At 40.6% G+C, this 20,665-nt stretch overlaps 1 protein-coding gene across 1 annotated transcript in view; it reads left to right on the top strand.

Annotated features, from left to right (window-relative positions):
- ANTXR1 (ANTXR cell adhesion molecule 1) overlaps positions 1-20,665 on the top strand; it is a 269,361-nt gene that overhangs the window by 57,268 nt on the left and 191,428 nt on the right. Inside the window, 5 exon segments of the mRNA XM_027772987.1 lie at positions 4,235-4,316; positions 4,899-4,932; positions 7,014-7,093; positions 10,897-10,965; positions 12,822-12,902. Of these exon segments, the coding sequence (XP_027628788.1) occupies positions 4,235-4,316; positions 4,899-4,932; positions 7,014-7,093; positions 10,897-10,965; positions 12,822-12,902 (346 nt within the window).

Below are 20,665 nucleotides of genomic sequence, written 5' to 3'. Positions count from 1 at the left end.
AGATGAAATATTGGGAACCAGCAGGTAGCGTAATGACTATGTCACTGGACTCCCACGTAGTTGACCGCGGTTCGCATCCCGGACCCGGTGGCTTAAAACTCACGCCGGACGCGTGTGCGTGCGTGCCCAAGATCCTGAGAGGAGAATGGAGGAGAAGGGATTGCGGTGTGACCATCCCCCCTGGAGGGTGATTTCTCGCTTTCTGTCTCTATGTCTCTCTCTGTCTGTCTGGCGAGCAATGCGCCCTATAACGAAAACCTCTCAAAAAAATTAAAGAAAGATAAAATATTAACAGAACTTTACATTCTTGTGTCTGTTAAGTTTTTCTTCCATCAGTCCCTCTCACCCACCCTCCACTGTCCACTTCTTTCCCATACAGTCTCTGGTATCTACACCTGTCCTCCCTTCTATTGTATCTTCAGATCTTTCCATTTTTGCTGTACAGTGAAGACATTTAGTATATATTGAGTGGGGATATACAGTATTTGTTTTGCATAGTCTGACTTACTTTGCTCAACATTAAATTGTCTATATTCACCACTTTGTATTAAATGAAAGAGTCACATTGTTCTCATTGGCTGAGTAGTTTCCATAGTGTATATGTGCCACAATTTTTAATCTGTTTATCAGTTCTTAGGCATTTTGGTTGATTCCATGTCCTAGCAATTACAAATGAACTTTTAAAAAAAAAAAAAAAGTCTTTAGTCTGTTTTCTCTTTGGTTCCCTACATTGTTTTCTGTAGTCTATAATTGGAGCCATAAGACCATCTGGAAATATTGTGAGAGCAGCATTAGTGGCAATATATAGTGATGTGTGTTTATGCTATAACTTGAAACTCGGAAGCCAATAACTGCAAGGCATTGAGAAAAATCCATTACCACAGAAGCTCTTTTACAAGGAGGCTGAGGCTGAGGAAGTCGACAATGCAGAGCTGATGTCAGGTTATTTTTGGGTGGTAGTGGAGGCTTTTTTATAGAATGAAAAATATGGTAGGAATTACATAACCCAAGGGGGGATTTGCAATGCGCACATAAATAGGATTTGTAGATATAAGTTTGCCAATGTATTTCTTGACATGTTTATGTGTGTTCATCCTTCAATGTTTCCACTAACAAATATTATCAAAATTTTTGCAACATATAGAACCCTAGAAAGTAACCTTCATAAAGAATAGAAAAATTTCCAGATCAACAGAGTCCAGAAGACTATGTGAATAATTCTTCCTACCCATTACCTCTGTAATCCAGCATAGTGCTGGGTGTATGGTGTATGCTCAGGAAATGGTTGTGGCAATGTGTGAACAATGGGTTAATGCGCCAAGCTGGAATTGTTCATTCAGCAATCACCTATTCCATGCCCATCATTAAATGCTGTAGAGGTTTCAAAAGGAACATAACACATGTGGCCTGAAAACCTTTCTTTATGTTTCCAGTTTTTAAATTATGCTATTATTTTAATTTGCTAGAAGGTACATGCATTTGCCGGAGAGAGAAAAAGAGAGAAAGCCCCCCCCCCGCCCCCATGGGGCATGTCACACAGCAATCCCTGCTCCTCCATTACTTCTTCCTTATGGGATTTTGACACATGCACACCTGCCTGGGATGTTTCTCAAGCCAGTGAGTCTAGGACTCAAACCATGCAGTTGGCCATGTGGGATTTAGCCACCTTAAGCAACATGTCACCGGCTGGCCCTAAACCTTAGAAGGTACTTCTAAGTAGGAACACTGGCAGACATGTGAAACCACAAGGAAAACAGGAACTCATCAATAGCAGCCTCTCTTCATAGGATTCCTGGCCCCTCTCATTTCCCAGGAAGATACCATTTCATTTGGTAATAACCAAGTCCTCAGAGAGTTTATTATCACCCTTTAAGAGATCTTTTCCCAAAATTTTCTTTAGTTTCTAGAAGGCATCAAGAAAGACTCTTACTAATTGTTTTATTGTCCCAGAATTAAAACAGATCCACAATTCCCATGAAACCATCTGTTTTGTTTTCTTAGATGTTGTGGATGATTAGAGAAGGAGAAAGGAGTTGGGAGGTAGGACCACAGGTTATTTGATCCTTTGAGAAGGGTGGTATATAGGAAGACTTGTAATCTCTGCTTGCAACTAGTAAGTTCATATCTAGCCAGACAAAACGTCAAGATAAAGACATTTTCTAAAACAGCCTTTGTTCTGGTACCTAGAGAAAAAAAAAAAAAAGGAATCTCAAGAAAATACTTGTAAAGAAAAGGAAATAGAGAAAGTACCCAGTTCCCAGGCTTTATTTGGCAGGGGGAAAGAAAAAAAAAAAAAAAACAACAGTGAAGCCAAGGAACCTTTTCCACACCCCTAATATGCCTTTTTATTCCAGTCTTCTTTTTTAAAAGAACTATCATAAACTTAAGTGAGTTAATTGCATTTACATTTTTGCATATTTGTAATAAAGCCTGAGACACGTTAAGTACTCAAGGTTGTTAACAAATTGCTCTGCTCTTCACTAATTTAAATATTATTCAAAGCTTCCCACATCTCCAACACTGTCCCATGCTAGGAGACTGCTTTGCAGAATAGAAAGTCTGTTTTTGAGTGAGACAGGCATGACTTCAAGTCTCTCCTTGCTCACTTATCCTCTCTGAATCTGAGTTTTTTCACCTATAATATGGGGACAATAATATCCACCTTGAGTAGATATATATATATATATGTTTTTTTTTTTTTTTGGAAAGGTTTTTGCTATAGGGCACATGCGCTTGCCAGACAGACAGAGAGATAGAAAGCGAGAAATCACCCCCCAGGGAGGATGGCCACGCCGCAATCCCTTCTCCTCCATTCTCTTCTCTGGATCTTGGGCACACAAGCACACATACCTGGCGTGAGTTTAAGCCACCTGGTCCAGGACTCGAGCCACGGTCAACTACGTGGGAGTCTAGCGACATAGCCATTACGCTAACTGCTGGTCCCCAGTAGATACTTTTTGAAGATGAAATCAGAACTATTTGAGCAGTGCCTTGTATGTAGTATGTGCTCAATACATGTTAGATTCTTTCTTTACTCAAGAGGAGCATCCCTTCCTAATTTAATTAATTTGTTTTCACTCTGCCTCTAGAGATTCTAGTGGAAAGAAGGCAAAGTCAAACTCTTCCTTTGGCTTCCAGTATTGAGTAAGATCATTTTTCCCCCAGAAATCACACCATCTTGCCCTTGTGGTACACTGTGGAGCTGCTTAAGACAGAAACGTGAATGTGAATATCTTACTTCCCAGAGAGGATGGCCCACAAAGATTCCATTTGGCCCAACCACTCATTTTTCACACTGCCAATCGGACACTTTCCCAGCGTTATATCCCACTTCCTCTTCCTGCCCCTACCGTCACCTTGAACAACGAGAGTAAGAAAACATAGGCACCAGCCACAGAAAATCCTCTTGGCTATCTTGGAAAGCATAGATTCTTTAGGCTTTTATTTGCAAAGCTGACTGCATAAATTCCTTTGGCACAACCACATAGGTGGCAGAGTTTACTCTGGACACCTTCCCTCCACCATGTCCTCTGGTGGCCTGGCCTTCCCCGGGGTTCTTGGTACTTGCTTCTTTCTAGCTCACATGAGCCATTTGTGTCTTTGCCTAGTTTGATGTGTGTCCATCAGGAGCAGTTGTCTTTTAAAACCTATTTCCAGGGTAGAATGAAAACTTAGTCTCTGTTAAAGAAAAGAGAAACTTGGGACCAGCAGTTAGCGTAATGGCTATGTCACTGGACTCCCATGTGGTCCACCGCGGTTCACGTCCTGGACCCGGTGGCTTAAAACTCACGCCGGGCGCGTGTGCATGCATGCCCAAGATCCTGAGAGGAGAACGGAGGAGAAGGGATTGCGGCATGGCCATCCCCCCTGGGGGGGTGATTTCTCGCTTTCTGTCTCTGTCTGTCTCTGTCTGTCTGGTGAGTGCACACGCCCTATAGCAAAAATCTCTCTCAAAAAAAAAAAAAAAGAAAGAAAAAGAAAAGAGAAACTTCTGCAAGCAGACGGAGAGTCATATAGAAGGGTCCTTTCTCTCAGTCCTTGAATATCACTCATCCTGTGCTATGGCTGACCCTGAATGGATAATGTAAGACAGACTTTCCCTCTGATAGGTTTTTGGGGCATTATTGGGGCAATTCAGCAGTATCCACAGAGGTAAGAAGACCAATACATGCGACTATCAACAGCAAAGTGAAAAATGGTCCAATAAGACTAATAGGGTATCTTTGGATTTCAGGGAACAGATCCGTCAAGGCCTAGAAGAACTCCAGAAAGTTCTACCAGGAGGAGATACTTACATGCATGAAGGATTTGAAAGGGTAATTTAAAAATAGTTCTAAACTCCAAATGTAAATTGTGATATTGAAAGATCAACACAGAATGGCTGATGAGATAAAGCACATGTATTAAGGAGTCTGAACAACACTCAGTAGGAAGAAAGTACAAACTTTTCCCCATACACTTACACACTAATTAACTCTGCCCAGAAGAACTAAAGAAATGGATTCCCTTCCTCATTCCTGACACTGATAAAGGGCTCATCAGCTAACGTTTGGCAGGTATTTATGAATCATGCCACACATAAGTTCCCTCAACTCCCAAGTAACCTTCATTGGTTGGTGACTTTGGTACTTAAAACAGAATTCCAATCACTTCAACTTTAAGAAAAACAAGTAGGAGGCTATGAAAAGTAAGACATGAGTTCACAACTATATTACTTAATGTGAGAGTAACTTCAGAGGAATATAATCCATTGATATTTGAATGAAGCTTAGGTGAATTACATAAATAATCAGGGCTGAGCTCTGACAGTGTAACCAACACGATAGCCCAGTGCACAATATGGTATTTAGAGTGGCAAATGGTGATTCTGTCTAATGGCTTATTTGTGTGTTTTCCAGGCCAGTGAGCAGATTTATTATGAAAACAGTCAAGGTAAGACAATAGTAAGAATTACCACTAAGAATCATTTAGCATTTTTTTTTTTTGGTTAGTTTCTGAAAAAGTGCCTCAGTTATGTGATATTTTAAAGGACAAATAAGGACATATATAATATTCTCTAACCCTTAGTACTTTGTCACAAAGAAGGAATACATAGAAATATGGCACAGACCAAATCCAATTCTACTATCCTGTTGGTGCCAAGAAAAGTTATATATAAAAGTAATTAGTGGGACCAGCAGATGACATAATGTTTATGTTGCTGGACTCCATGTAGTCAACCACAATTCAAATCCCAGACCCAGTGACTCAAAACTCACATCAGGCATGTGTTCATGTGTGCCCAAAATCCCGAGAGGAAGACAGAGAAGAAGGCATTGCGCTGTGTCCATTGCCCCTGGGGAGCAATTTCTCGTTTTCTAACTCTCTGTCTCTGTTTCTCCAGTGAGTGCATGTGCCCTAGAGTAAAAACCTCTTTAAAAAAAAAAAAAAGTAATTAGGATCCCATTATGGCCACAGTCTGTAACTCCCATGAACAGTTTTGCATGTTTAATTAATCAAATTAGTAAATACTTGGATGGTTTAGTAAAGTCTTGAATTTTTATGTCAAACTTAATTTTTCTGTCCATCTCTGAGCTCTAAGCATTATTGCTGTGATTGGCTATGACATTAAAATAAAAGCACCGCGACCAGCAGTTAGCATAATGGCTATGTTGCTGGGCTCCCATGTACTCGACCGCGGTTCGCGTCCCGGACCCGGTGGCTTAAAACTCACGCCAGACGCATGTGCGTGCATGTCTAAGATCCCAAGAGGAGAATGGAGGAGAAGGGATTGTGGCGTGACCATCCCCCCTGGGGGGTGATTTCTCGCTTTCTATCTCTCTGTCTCTGTCTGTCTGGCGAGCACACGCGCCTATAGCAAAAACCTCTAAAAAAAATTTAAAATTAAAAAAATAAAAAAACACACCATTTTGGTTTAAACTTTCATTTAAATGAAAAATGCATAAAATGGACTTTAATAGAGTACCTAGTCCATAAAAAAATTATTATTATTATTAGGTTGTCAGAAAAGTCATGATGTATTTTTCTATGCAAAAATGCATCATAACTTTTCCGACAACCCAGTATTTTAGCTGTAATTAGTCCAGAGTCTTTTGTGGCTAGCATTTTTTTAATCTTAGGCAAATCTCTTAAAAGAGATTCTTCTTAGTCCTGTAAAGGTGTCTACTTCCTGTTTCATTCTAAATTGCAACAAATAGAACAGATCCAACATCAACACCAAAGCGTGCTGATATAAATTAACCATCATTTTGGTATTAGAACTTAAGTCACTGAAAAGAGATGGTCCCATAGCCCAGTGGTTAAGGGAGCTAGATCTAATATGGCTGACCATAGTTTGAATCAAAACCCTGATGGCTTGAAAAACACACCAGGCATGTGTATATGCATGCCCAAAATTCCAACAAGAAGCATAAATGGTGGAGAAGGGATTATAGCATGACCACACCCCATGGGAGAGGGTGGTCTCTTCCTCTGTCTCTCTGTTTCTCGCAAGCACACATGCCATCTTGGCAACCTACAAAATAAATTACTGGAAGAATTCTAGTAGGTTTTGCCAACTGCTGAAATACTTCCAGTCAGCTTATAAGTTATGACAACTATTACTCTGACAAACTATCTCCAAGGGTGGTATATGTGGTCAAACATGGCATGTGGAAAGGAGCCCTGAACAGCCCAGGTGGTAGAGTCTGCTCCTAGTCCATGTGGCTGCTATTAGTAAATAGTCACACTGGACTCTCTGGAGCTACTCCCCACGGATCAGTGACCATTTCACCAGGTTTGGCCATTTTGTGAGATGAGGCTGGGAAAGTCAGAAGCAAATCCTATTCCTCCTAAAATTTGTCCCTGGGGAAACATTTTACTTCAAGCTGGAGTTGCTGCCAGTCCCAAAAGAAACTGTTTTGATTCTCACACTATTGGCTAGCGTGGCTGAGCTTAGAGAGGTGGAATTCTGGGGAAGAGAGGGGTTCCCCTGAGTGTGGAAGGATGAACTAAGTTAATCTATGTGTTTATAGGATACAGAACAGCCAGTGTCATCATCGCTTTGACTGACGGAGAGCTCCACGAAGACCTCTTTTTCTATTCTGAGAGGGAGGTAGGTGAATGTTGGCATGTGTCTAAACACACACTCACGTGAAAATAGGCCTTGTCCTTTCCGGAAGGGTCTGCATTTACTCTGCTCATGCAAAATGCTAGGTATCCTTTGTAAAACGCTGAATGAAGTAATATTTCATAGGTAAAAATACTAATTCATTTCCTTAAGTGAATTTTCACATCTTACACATGTAGGAGTTTTTCTTCTTTCATCACTTACGCATATTACTCTGGTTTTTCAGGGATTAAAAATATCTCAGCCCAGCCACAATAGTGCACTCTAGACACTGCTGCTTGGCAGGCTGAGGCCACAAGGGAGAACTGATTCAATTCTTGGTCCATACTGAAAAGGCAGGTGCAATGACACATACTTGGGGTCCTAGCCACTTGGGAGGCTGAGGCAGAAAGATCATGCCCTGAGAGATCCTATCCTAAAAAATTACACACACTTAAACATACACACTTATACACATACAGGAAAAACAATATCTCCCATGTTTTTTGAAGGCATTAAATTGCTCTAGCAGTTTTGAAATACTGTCATTTTTAAACCAAAAAAGTATCACTTTTCCTCCATTTCTGCTAGTATTTTCTACTAAAACAGGAAGATGACCAAAAAATTACTTAAAATGTGTAAGAGGCAATCTTGTCTAAGTGTACTAATCACAGATTCTCACTCAAAGAATCGAAGTTGAAGAACAATTGCTAGCAAAATTAATGGTAATCTGTCCTTCAATATTTCTTTTTTTCTTTTCTTTGTGTTCTCAAAAACTACTCCTCAAAGCAAGAGAAAACATTCTCTAAATGAAGTTTTCAATTTGTGTAAAGAGACTTAGAAAAATAGGTTTACTCAAGCATTGAAAAATAATTTTTATATTTTTTTCTTTGCATTTAATCAGTGTTTACCATTACAACTTGCAAAATTAATTTTCCCAGCCCAAATACATTGTATATTAGTCCAATTAAAGATATTATTATACACATTATCATAAACAGATAATTTACCACTTTTTTGTCCTTTAAATGTTTTGCTTAAGAAATTTATTCAAATTTTAGTTTTGAGCTATATGTTTAATTGGTCTAAGGAAACTAGTTAACCATGGAAATGTACTGAAGCATCATTAGGGCAAAGTCTTGTTCAGGCCAAGGTAGAAAGACACAATAGGGACCCGGGCCTGTGGCCTCGGGGTTAAGGAAGTCAAATCCTACATGGCCAACTGACTATGCAGTTTGAGTACAGGACCCAGCGACTTGAGAAACACACAGGGCACGTATGCATGCCCCAAATCCCATCAGGATGGAGAAGTGGAGAAGGGACTGTGGTGTAACCATGCCCTACTGGGATATGCTTTCTCCCCCTCCTTCTCCCTCTGTCTCTCTGTCTTTCTCTGGAGAGCACACACACCCTCTGACAAATTAGAAAAAAAAAGAAAGAAAGAGAACAAAAAAGAAAGAAGGAAGAAAAAAGGAAAGGAAAGGAAAGGAAAGGAAAGGAAAGGAAAGGAAAGGAAAGGAAAGGAAAAGAAAGAAAAGGAAGGAAGGAAGTGAGAAAGGAAGAGAAAAAAGAAGGAAGGGAAGAAAAAGAAATAAAAGAAAAAAGACAGTGAAGGAAGGAAATGCAGTGCCCTAGGGGAGGAGTTAATTATACTAAGTAGCATTATACTTAGCTCAAGCTTTTAACTACAATTTAATCTGAATTCAGCTTCTTTACAAGCAAATAAAATATATACTCATTCATTCAGTGTTAGCTGAGAGTAAGGCAGTGCTGGGCACTTTGTTAGACCCTAGAGACATCAAGATGAGATGCAGTTACTGCCTTCATGGGTTTTACTATGAACAAATACTCAGGTTTTTGAAGCCTCCTCTGGTAAAAGGCATAGAGAAATGACGTGAGTAAACACATTTATTCCTCCTTCTCTCACCAGTACAAAGGATAACTCATGACAGGGAAACTTACAATTTAATATAGCAGACAGTCCCTGAACATTTGGAAATACATATAATGCACTTCTATATTCTGAAGCTGAAACTATGTGATAGGAATGCAGTGTGGCGTATTTGGGTACTAAATAACAGTCAAATAAAGCAAAAACCCTAATAAGGAAAGAACTGAAAATAAAATAAATGATGGGTGTCAAGGCTTAAAATAAGGGTTAGTGGAAAGGAATTTTCGGTATGGAGCATATGAACTTGGAAAAATATTCAAAAGGCCAATGCCAATAGATGGAGACTTTCTGAAAAAGAAAGATAAAGCTCAAGATATAAAGAAAGTGAACATTTCCATCCTTGCTAATTCTATATAAAGCCCAACTAGAGAAGAGTCACAGTGTTGTTGCAGATAAGGGCTAGACAGAGTCTAAACATTTCTTTTATTTTGAAAGCAGCAGGGAATATTTCTAACGTGAAGGAAAAAGACATGGTTTCTGTCCCTCTGGAATTCAGTGTTGGGCACAAGTGAATATCAGTACTGTGGTGGGGAATGGTGGTGAGAGGGTGAGGATAATATAATTCAGTCAATATGCACATATTAAGTGCTTCCTGTATGTTTACTGTTATTATTTACTGAGCACCTACTTTATGTGCCAAGGTTTCCAATTTTTGTTTTCTACTCTGAGACACAGAAAACCTGAATATCAGATATAAGAGCCTTTCATAAATCACATATTAAAATCAAGCCAAGGGACCAGCAGATGGCATAATGATTACATCGCTGGGCTCCCACATGGCCAACCGTAGTTCAAGTCCAGACCTGGTGGCTTAAAACTCACACTGGGGAACCAGCAGTTAGCGTAATGGCTATGTTGCTGGACTCCCACGTAGTCGACCGCGGTTCGCGTCCCAGACCCGGTGGCTTAAAATTCACGCCGGGTGCGTGTGCATGCGTGCTCAAGATCCCAAGAGGAGAATGGAGGAGAAGGGATTGCGGCATGATCATCCCCCCTGGGGGGTGATTTCTCTCTTTCTGTCTCTATGTCTCTCTCTGTCTGTCTGGCGAGCGCACGCGCCCTATAGCAAAAACCTGTCCAAAAAAAAAAAAAAAAAAAAAAACCCCCCACTGACCACGCGGCCAGGGGTCCCCAAAATCCTAAGAGGAGAATGGGGGAGAAGGGATTGCGGTGTGGCCATCCCCGCTGCAGGGTGATTTCTCACTTTCTGTCTCTCTGTCTCTCTGGTGAACACATGTGCCCTATAGCAAAATCTCTCCTAAAAAAAAAAATTAAAAAAAGATTAAGTCAAAACCTGGATTTTATTCACCATGTTGCTCTGTCAGTGCTTAATTGTAGAGAAAGTCATGGGTTCACCTGTTCAAATATGGACCACAACTTCCTACATTAAGCCAATCTATTCTATAGGAATGGAAACGGCCTTATTCACAAATGGTGCTCAGATATATGAACATCTACCTTGTTCAAAGCTCTGTATGAGAAGCACTACATATATTATCTTCTTTAACACCCCCCCCCAATACTCTGCAACGCAAAGCTAGGTCAGTAGGTTGAGTTTCAAAGACCACATTCTTTTATAATGCTATGCTGCCATTATAAACAAAGAAAAGTATGGTTATAAAACCCATCAGAGGAATACAAAGGTAATCATCTCTCTGGAATATTTAATATGATCACCTTGGCCTTCAACTTCTCTGGTATAAGAGCTTCTTGGGCTTAGGGATTGACTTCTTTAATATGGCACTTGACACATGGTAGGTGTTCAATAAGTAATTGATTGTTGAAGTTACTTTTGCAAATCCAAGAGCTGTATATTTGCCAATACTTCTCTTTTAATGTCTTTCCTTCCCTGACCCAGGCTAACAGATCCCGAGACCTTGGTGCAATCGTTTACTGTGTTGGTGTGAAAGATTTCAATGAAACACAGGTATGACCACAGATTTCCTCTGGTTTGGGTGCATACCAAGCTTGTGAATGATAGAGAATATATGTATTCACTGCAGAGGGTGCATAAATAGCAAAAGTATCCCTTAGATGCGTTATTTTTCCAGAAATGCCAAGGGGGAGGCATTACTGAATGTGGAAGGGATGTGAAGTCATTTGATGCACTTGGGGTCTTTAACAAAAACCATCAGGCAGCATCTTTCTTGGTGAATGCTAGATTACCAAAGTGTCAAAACAGATCTGAATAAATTAAAAACTTGTTTTCATTTTCTTTTTAAATTTAATTTGATGTGCTATTTTCTAATTTACATGTCAGTCATTCCTTTTCACCCATGAAGAATGCAATGCATTTTCAATACAAAAATATGGAAATAATTGGACAAAGTACTATGTACAAGTACATGTAAGCAAGTTGTGAAAACTTGCTAACAGCCTAAATAAATGTTCCTGAAAGTAGTTTCTGATTTCTTTTTGTTTTACTGGCATAGGAGAATGTTCATAAAATTGTTAGTGAATAAGATAGGACTACAAAATAGTGAGGACAATATGTGCCCACTTTTAAAATACATTTATATATATGGGCCAGCATGTGGTATGACACATGGAAGGTGCTCTCACCTGGTGTGGTGGTTAAGATACTGGATCCCACATGGCCATCTTCACAGTTTGAGACCGGTGGCTTGAAAAACATTCCAGGAGTGTGTGCATGCCCAAAATCTGAAGAGAAGATTGAAGAAAGGATTGTGTCATGGTCATTCCCCTGATGGTGAGCCTGGACATCAGGCACTTTCTGCCCTCCACCTGCTATAACTACCGCAATTCCATTTCTCTTAGGCTAGTATATTTCTACCTAAGAGAACAAACCTTCCTGGGACCAGTATGTGGCATGGTAGTTAAGGTGCTGGACACTCCCACATGGCCAACCACGGTTTCCCTGTCTCTATGTTTCCCTCTCTCTTTCCAGGGAGCACATTTGCCTTATGGCAGAAACTGAAACGTAAATAAATGTGTATAGATTTACACATAAAAGTATCAAGAAATATATATGTATATCTATAGATAGATAGATAACAAATTGTCAACAAAGATAGGTTAGATAGATTATGAGTGACCTTTATTTTATTTTTATTCTCCTGGACTTACCTAAGTTTTCACAATAAGTAAGTATCATCTTTGTGATCGGTCAAAATATAAAAGGTATTTTTTAAACTATGTATGCTGGCACTAACTCTGACTGGCCATTACAGAACTACACAGAGATTTGAGGTAGTAAATCTCAGAGTTTGGCTTCTCCTTGCCCTGAGTCCTCTGCTCTGTAAAGCAGGAGCAGCTAAAACAATTGCAAAGGCTCTTTCCTTAATGAATAGTTTGGATAAAAGTTTCGGGTCCTCATTCATTGGCCTCACCCAACAGAAGCCTGGATTTATTTTTAAAGTTGTTCTGAAAAGAAACTTGAGTCTGTTTGATTCGAATAAAGTTGCCAACAGGAATTTGGGTGAATGGGAGAAAAATGAGCCAATAGCCTGTCCTCAAATCCATAAATATATCAACTCAGGCCAAGTGTTCATCAAGCTGGGCAATTTTACCTCTGCTCCCAAGGAGAAAACTATTAAAACAAATGTAAAAACTGGAACAAATCCTCCAAGTCTGCTCCAGCAAGGCCACTGGTAAGCTCATTATTACTGAGGGATTTTCAGTGAGGCCCGCATGCCTAGTGAAGGCCTTAAGTTCCCCTGGGTTCTAAAAGGTGGAGCCCCTGGGTCCAGAGGGTGTCTTAAGTTCTCCACATCCAAGCCTGACATACCTCCATGTGTGTTTGTGTGTTTGCTGTGCTCTCAGCTTGCCCGGATTGCGGACAGTAAGGACCATGTATTTCCTGTGAATGACGGCTTCCAGGCTCTGCAGGGCATCATCCACTCGGTAAGTAGAACACCTCTGCTGAGCCTGGACAGCAGGCACTTTCTGCCCTCCACCTGCTATAACTACCGCCATTCCTTCTCTCTAAGGCTGGTATGTTTCTACTTAAGAGAACAACCCTTCCTGGGACCATCATGTGGCATGGTGGTTAAGGTGCTGAACACTCCCACATGGCCAACCACAGTTCAAGTCCCAGATCTGGTGGCTTACTTTCTCTTTCTCTCTGTGTGTCTCTCTGGCCAAATTAAAAAAATAAGTGAATGAATAAATAAAACAAAATTTTTAAAAAAGAGAGAACAAACCTTTCTATATCTCTGTGTCTGCCACACCCTACTTCTCCCTTCTGCCTTTTGTGTATATTTCTTTTTTCATTGTCCTGTGTCAGTTCTACCCAACGATGGAAATTTTAAAATTGCAGTGGATCCAGCCCTGGCAGTGAGCCAGACTTCAGGTGGTCTTTTGTTTCTGTTGGGCAGACCATGGCTGAAGGTTTATACTTGACCAACATCAGCTTTCCCAGCTGTGACTGACACAAGCTATCTTCAGAGTATTTGTAGGCTGGACCTATATCACTGGGCCACTGGAGGCACTTCAGAGCAGGCTGCCCACAAACATCATCTGGAAAACTCTAAAAAACACACTAATGCTTGGGCCTCTGGTCTGAGGTACAGCCTGGGCCTTGGGAAGTTTTGTAATGCTCCTAGGTGATTTTGATGGTCAACCGCAGTTGAGAACCACTGCTTTAGACCTATACAGCTTAAATATGGGGGCTTCAGTGTTCTTCAGGGTTTGCACAGTCCTTCTTCACACATATAAGTGATTTCCTATAGCTCTTTTCTTGGGTAATGAATAGGGTACTAGCTGCCAGGTCCACTCTTCTCTGCCTTCCACATACAGACTAGGTCCTTGCTCCAGATGGAATGTTGGATGCCACTGTTCTTTAAGGCCCAACAGGATGGTCAACAGCATGCTACATGATTTTCAGAGGCCCTACAGCCTCCACTTGTAGGTTTAGTGACCAAGTAGGCATCCCATAGTCATTAGTAGAAGCTCATCAACCTCCAGACTTGGGGTAAAGGATGCAAATTCAGAGCTCAGAAGATCACCATCCTCTTAAGATGCCAAGGAATTCTTGATCCAGCCAGATGCTCAAGATATGTCAGCTTTCCCAGACCAACCCATGAAACTTCAACATGGCTGTGACTCCAGCTGCTTCTCCCTCCAGAATTTGTCAGAAACTCAACAGCATGGAAAGCAGAGTGAGAAGAACCTCAGAACTGGTCAGCCCTAAGTTTAAATGCCACCACAAACACTAGCCACTTATAGTTCCTTAGACACTTATTTACTTACTTTAAAAAGGGACTGATGGTCAGACTTACTTACATCCTAGGCTTGCTTGAGGATTATAAGAGATAACACTGGTGAAATTACCTAATATTTTTCTAAGCACATAATAGGTGCTTGTGATACATGAATTATTTCCTCTTCCGCTTTCCATTCTTATCAAATGAGGGGCATTAATGACAGCCTCCTTTAAGTCTTCTTAAATGTGCATAAAATTCAACTGAGAATCAGTCTGCAATACCAATTTCTAGATCCTATTCCCAAGTGAATCTATTATAGTTCATCTGGGGTGGATCCAAGAAATCTACATATTTTAATTCTGCATTACTTAAAAATAAGTGTCCCAGTAATACTTTTAAGACATTGATATATGTGATCTTAAATTTTTAGAATTGTATAAAATCATCTCAATTCAGGTTGGGAATTCCTATCTTAAATATGTACAAATGACAGTTATCTTATTCAAATGTGCTTGCTTGCAAAGAATAGAAATCTTCTCAAACTACCTTCACCAGAAAGTGGAAATTATTAGAAGGACAGAGAAATATCAAACCCAGCATGGTCTACAGGTGAAGGAGCCCTGTCTAATTATATCTGGGGTCATTGGCAGACTTGATAACATAAGCAACTAGAACTACAGTAACCATATGAAACAACAACCCAAGTGATGCAAGGCATAATTAACAGCAGGATTTGGGAGCAACCATGTGTTCCTTAGAGAATCAAAGGAGGATTATCCTGGGCAGAAGCCTTCATGAGAAAGTAGGGTGAACCTGAATCAATGAAAAACCAGGAGAGGTGAGGAAGCAGTGCCAGAAGAGTGGTGACCTTCCTGGAGCCTGGAGGCATTGCATATTCTGGGAACATTAAGAATACCTGTTTGGTGGAAGAGTTTGAGTAAAGGAGTCAGGAGCAATGGAGAAAATGCCCAGACATGATATTGGAATCAAATTAACCAGCGGCTTGACAGGGTTTTGATTCCAACCTCTAGGCAATGGGTGTTATCACTGAAACATCTTTGACATGTCACAAGTGATATTTAACAAGAAAATCTATTGGCAGTGTCCATGCATGTAACAAGGAAACTGGGCCAATCCAAAGGCCAATCAGGAAGCTACAGTAGCAGTCCTGCCTTCAGCTGGCTGGATTCGCAACAGGGACAGTTCTCATGAACTATGTGCCTAACCTTATTCAAGAATTGGTTTCAGCCCAGCCTAGGTGGCACCATTTGTAGAGTACTGGACTGTGGTCCGGAAAGCCATGTGACTCACCATGGACTGGATCCCCAGGTCAGCCTGAAAGCACATGGGGCACTTCCTCACAAGTGCAGGAAATCCTGGGGAAATGGAGGACTGGGAAAAAGAAACTGTGGCTTCATAAGAATTTTGAGGGTTCTCTCAGTCTCTCTATATAGATCCATACATAAATACATACATACTCACATATGTAGATAATATCTATATATGTATATACATACATCTGTATGTAGTATATGCTCACATGATGTTATGAATTTTTTGAAGTATTTTTTACACAAATAATTAGAATCTTTTTATCTCCATAAATTAGTGTTACCTTGAATATTTCAGCCTTAACAATTCACCCAAGCTTAATATAAACCCAACTATTTGTAAAACTCACCTCACCCCCAAATGGAAGTAAGTCCAAAGATGTTTTAGAAATTTTAGTGAAACAATCTCCACAAAAGGGAAAAAAAAATCACTGGGGGACTTTGGTCTCCACAGTTTCAGCTGAATGATAACATTCTTGTAAACTTTTTATCTGGGAGTTATGCTAGTGGTTTTGATCCTCCCAATACTTGAAACCCATGTTTATGGTAGTTGTTAATTCGTTTGCTTGGACAGGGAGTCAGAGACAAGCACAGTGGGGCTCATCTCTCTCCAATCAGACAGAAATAATTATGGACTAAAAGTTGGCTAACTATTTTTAAGAAGTAGGTTCATTTTTCCTTTCGGATTCTGAAAAGAAAGCTCTTATTTTTCCCCCATCTGAAGGCATCTATTCCAGCTCATTCCCATGAATGCTGTATTGTGACTGGTTATTTTCTCATAATAAAATAGTACTGGGCTAAATTACCCAAAATAAGATTGCAGAGCAGCTTCAAATAAGCTCAAGTGGTTCACAAAGCTTTCTGCCTATAGTGGCCTTACTTTTAAACTTCACATCAATGCAAGGGTTAATGTTTATTCATTCATCAAATACAAATTGAAAACTTTTCATGGTGAGGCGGCCAGTGATATGGTGGTCAAGGCAGCTGGATCCCACGTGGCTGACTGCATAGTTTGAGTCCCGGTCCTGGTTACTTGAGAAACACACTGAGTCCATGCATTCCTGAAATCCTGAGAGGAGAATAGGGATGGGATTGTGGCATGGTCATCTCTCCTAAGAGGTACTTTCTCACTTTCCCTCTCTCTCCCTCACTCTCTTTTTCTTTCTCTAGCAAGTGCATGCACCATATAGTGAACTTGAAAATAAAAATAAAAAACCTTTTTATGGCAGGTGGAAACCCTATCCTGGTGGAGCTTATCCAATCTATTGAATCATCAAAAAACTCATGATGCATTTTTGCCTAGAAAAAAATTGTCATGACTTTTCCAACGACCCAATAGTAGGAAAGACTCATAAAAACAAGTAAATGAATCAGTACATACAATTAAAATTGTGATAAATGATACAAAAGAAATAACATACTTCTGATATTAAGGGCAAAGGGGTTGTGAGGGCCAGGCGGTGCCACAGTGGTATAATGTGACGCTCTGCAAGGCTGAACCATGTGACAAGGTTCCAAGTTCAAATCCAGAGACCTCCTTGAGTATGCCAGGCATGTGTGCCCATGATCCAGAGCTGTCTGAGGGCTGATCCAAAATTGTGGCAACAGAATCCTGTTTGGGGTGCCTATTTCTCTGCATCTCTTGTTCATAGAACAAGTAAACTTTAAAAAAAATACAATAGTAAAAGGTCGGGACCAGCAGATGGTGTAATGGTTTCATTGCCGGACTCCCACACGGCCTACTGTGGTTCGAGTTTTGGACTCAGAGGCTTGAAACTCACACCAGGTACATGTGGTGCCCAAAATCCTGAGAAGAGAATGGAAAAGAAGGGATTGTAGCATGGCCATCCTCTTCCCACCCCAACCCCAGAGTGGGGGGGGGGGCGATTTCTGTGTCTCTGCCTTCCTCTGTCTCTCTGGCAAGTGCACACAATCTATAGCAAAAATTTCTTAAAAAAAAAAAAAAAAAGTAAAGGCTTAGTGAAGAACCCAGGCTTCCTCGAAATGATGTTCTGGAGGATGAATTGGAGTCATCCAACAGAAGGGCATGGATAGAATGCTCGTAGCAGAGCATGGCCTTAACGTGGCACCAGGAGAATGGAAGAGTGGTGCTTAAGGTAGAGGATGGCAAGAGATGTGAAGAAGCAGACAGAGCCTTGAACGTCATGATATTCACTCTGAGAACAATGGAAACTTTAGCCAGATACAAAGTCTGAGAATAGAGCAATCATACTTGAAATCAAGACTCAAGAAATCTAGACATCGTGGTGCCTTATCCATATCCCATATGGATGATGACTAAATAAATACACACTTGGTACCAATAGAAAAGAGAGCTGTGAAGGAGGAAAACCACATGACTTCTTGAGCATTTTCTCTCCACCGGCTCCTCTGCAAAGCACATCATAACCACTCTCTGAAGGACATATTGTCTCCATTTGACAAGGAGGAAACTGGGGTTTCTTCATTCATGGTGGTGGAGCGTGAATTTGAACCCAAGTCTAGAACCAGAGAGTCTGCCTTTTTTTATGACGTTTGTCTATGAATGGTTGAGGAAATGGAAAATCACCACTGGATTACCTGGAGCTGGTTACTCGGGATAATACTCAAGTGTAATGAACTCAAGTTTAATGAAATCAGCTTCCCCAAGTCTATGCTTCCTCAATCTGGTGCTTGTGTTTTTGCCTTTTTGCCGGGGTCAGTTCTCTCTCCTTTAAGAAAGAAATACCAATGTGTCAGATTTGTATAATGTGTTATTTTTCAACGTACTCTCACTTGTCCTGAGGGTGAAATGGAGCCATCCATCAAAAAGGCATGGATAGAATGCCCATGGCAAAGCGTGGCCTTAAAGTGGCATCTAGGAGAATAGAAGAGGAGTGCTAAGGGTGGAGAATGGCAAAAGATGCCATTCATGTTCATTTCTCAGGGAAAGGCAGGAGGAAAGAAGTCAACAGTTGTAGGGAACTTATTTTTATGACAAACATTCTTCCTCTTCCATTGTGTTATCCCATTTAGAAATTGTATTCATCTGACAAAGTAAATATTCTTATTCCCAACTTACAGATGAAAAAACTGAAGTTCATAATAATAATAATCATCAGGGAAACACTGAAAAGATATTGAATGATGAAATGGGGATTTTCATGTCTCTGTATTGACTGACATGCATGGCATTCCCTTTTGAAAAGGCAATGTAATACACTGTAAAGTTATATGCAATTCAATGCAATATAAACAAGATTATGATGGTAATAAATAAATAAAATAAATTTTAGAAAAAGAAACTGAAGTTCAAAAAACCTGCTTAAGAGTATACAATTCTAAGAGGGAAAGCAGGGTGGGAACTCAACTCTTGACTCCAGAGCCCATGCTTCCTCCCACATGCATTTCCTAAGAAAGGTAAAAGTTTAAAAAGCCACTATTTAGTAAGTTCTTGCTGTGTACCAGACATTGAGCAAACTGCTTTACATATTCATCTCTTCAAATCCTCACAAATACCATTTAACGGAGATATTTTCACCCCTTTTATAGAAGTGTATTTGTGAAGGTCAGAGAGATTTTCTGACTGTCCAAGGTCACACAGCACAGTGAGTAGTCATCCCAAACAGACTCAGATCTGTCTCTAAAGCCCATGATGTGAAAAATGTAGTTAGGCCAGGAAGCAGCTCCATTTCAGAAGGGAAGTCACTGAGAACCAAAACTGTGAAAATGGCTTATGACGAGTCACATAGTTACGAGGCAAGACTTAGAGTCCATGTGGCCTGCTCTGAGTCCACAGTGGGCAGGCGAGGGAGCTCTTGGTCCTCCTAGGTAGAGACCACAACCAAAAAATCTCAATTACTGCTCAATAGATGAAGTTCCATTGTCATGAGAAGCTGGCAACTTGACACCAGCTGAAAGGGACATCTTCCCTTCCACACTTCTACACATCTCTGAAGACCACTGTAGTGGTCTACTCACTTTTGTAGTCTACTCACTTTTGCAGAATACAGTGATTTAAAAAAAAATCATAAGAAAAAAATCTGGTGATTGAAAGGCTGTAGCTCTTTAAGACAGTAGAACTGTAAAAGAAGAAACTATTCCTATGCCTCCTCTTACTGTGCTTCTTTGGGGAATTTCCACCAACCACAATTGGTGAATTTAGCACCAGCCCTCAAGTAATAATATAAAGCAAAGGTTCAGCAAGACTCCTGGGTCTTTGTTTGCCTTTTCAAAAGTGCTGCAGGCAGTGAAACAGGAACCTGCATGAAAGCTGGGTTCAGATAGCACTGAAATGGTTTGGCAGCTTTGAATCTCAATACTTGGCCTGGTTACCACAATGCCAACTTCTCCCAGCTGTTCTCATTTGGTGTGCAATCAAGGGCGGTCCCTGGAACCAGGAATGCTTTTGATGAGAAGAACCTGGCTGCTGCCACCAAGCAATCTCCATCCATGCGCATTTCAAGAATAAATATTCAGGTTGCATTGGTCTTCCTACTCAAAAGGGCATGTGTCAGCGCATAGAGCTTTCTGCATGTTTGATCAACAGTCAGCAACCAGCATTGAGCAAACAACTATGTTTGCAAGAATTTCTTGCATGCTTTGGCATGAACATCCTTATTATGAGGGAAACTGCCAAGTCACCCAGACTGAGAGATAAACCTATTCCACAGTATATGTAAGTTTATTTATTTATAAAATCCAGATCCTGTGCTGATTCCTCCTTCCTGCTCATGAGACGTGGAAGAAATGTACTCCCCTCATCTGGCTCAGGCCTCAGCAAAGCCAGGACAGAAAGCAAAGTCTGGCTTCCAGCCTTCCCTCCCACTTAGTTATCCAAGACCCCATCAGGAACTGCTAAGAGTTTTCCTCCAATCAAAATTTGCATCACAGTCCCTCAGTCCTGAAAAGTGCTGGACTTTATTGAACTAGTTCTTTCCAGGGCTAGCAGATGGGGAAGCACTGCCCTGCTCTTAAATTAGGCTTATTTGCCATCAGAGAAAACCTCCTCCTCCTCTTTAACCCCGTCTGAATCCTGTCTCAAGACCTATCTCAACTTCAAGGACTTCTGAATCTTCTCCACAGAACCTGCCTTGGACTCTCATCCATCATTAATTCTCCCTGCCTTGCCCTCCAAGAGCAGCAACTGCTG

Source organism: Tupaia chinensis, unplaced genomic scaffold, assembly GCF_000334495.1.
Source record: "Tupaia chinensis unplaced genomic scaffold, TupChi_1.0 Scaffold000316_1, whole genome shotgun sequence".
Classification (NCBI taxonomy): domain Eukaryota; kingdom Metazoa; phylum Chordata; class Mammalia; order Scandentia; family Tupaiidae; genus Tupaia; species Tupaia belangeri.
The sequence above is the reverse complement of the archived record's forward strand: the minus strand, read 5'-3'. Positions and strand labels throughout refer to the sequence as shown.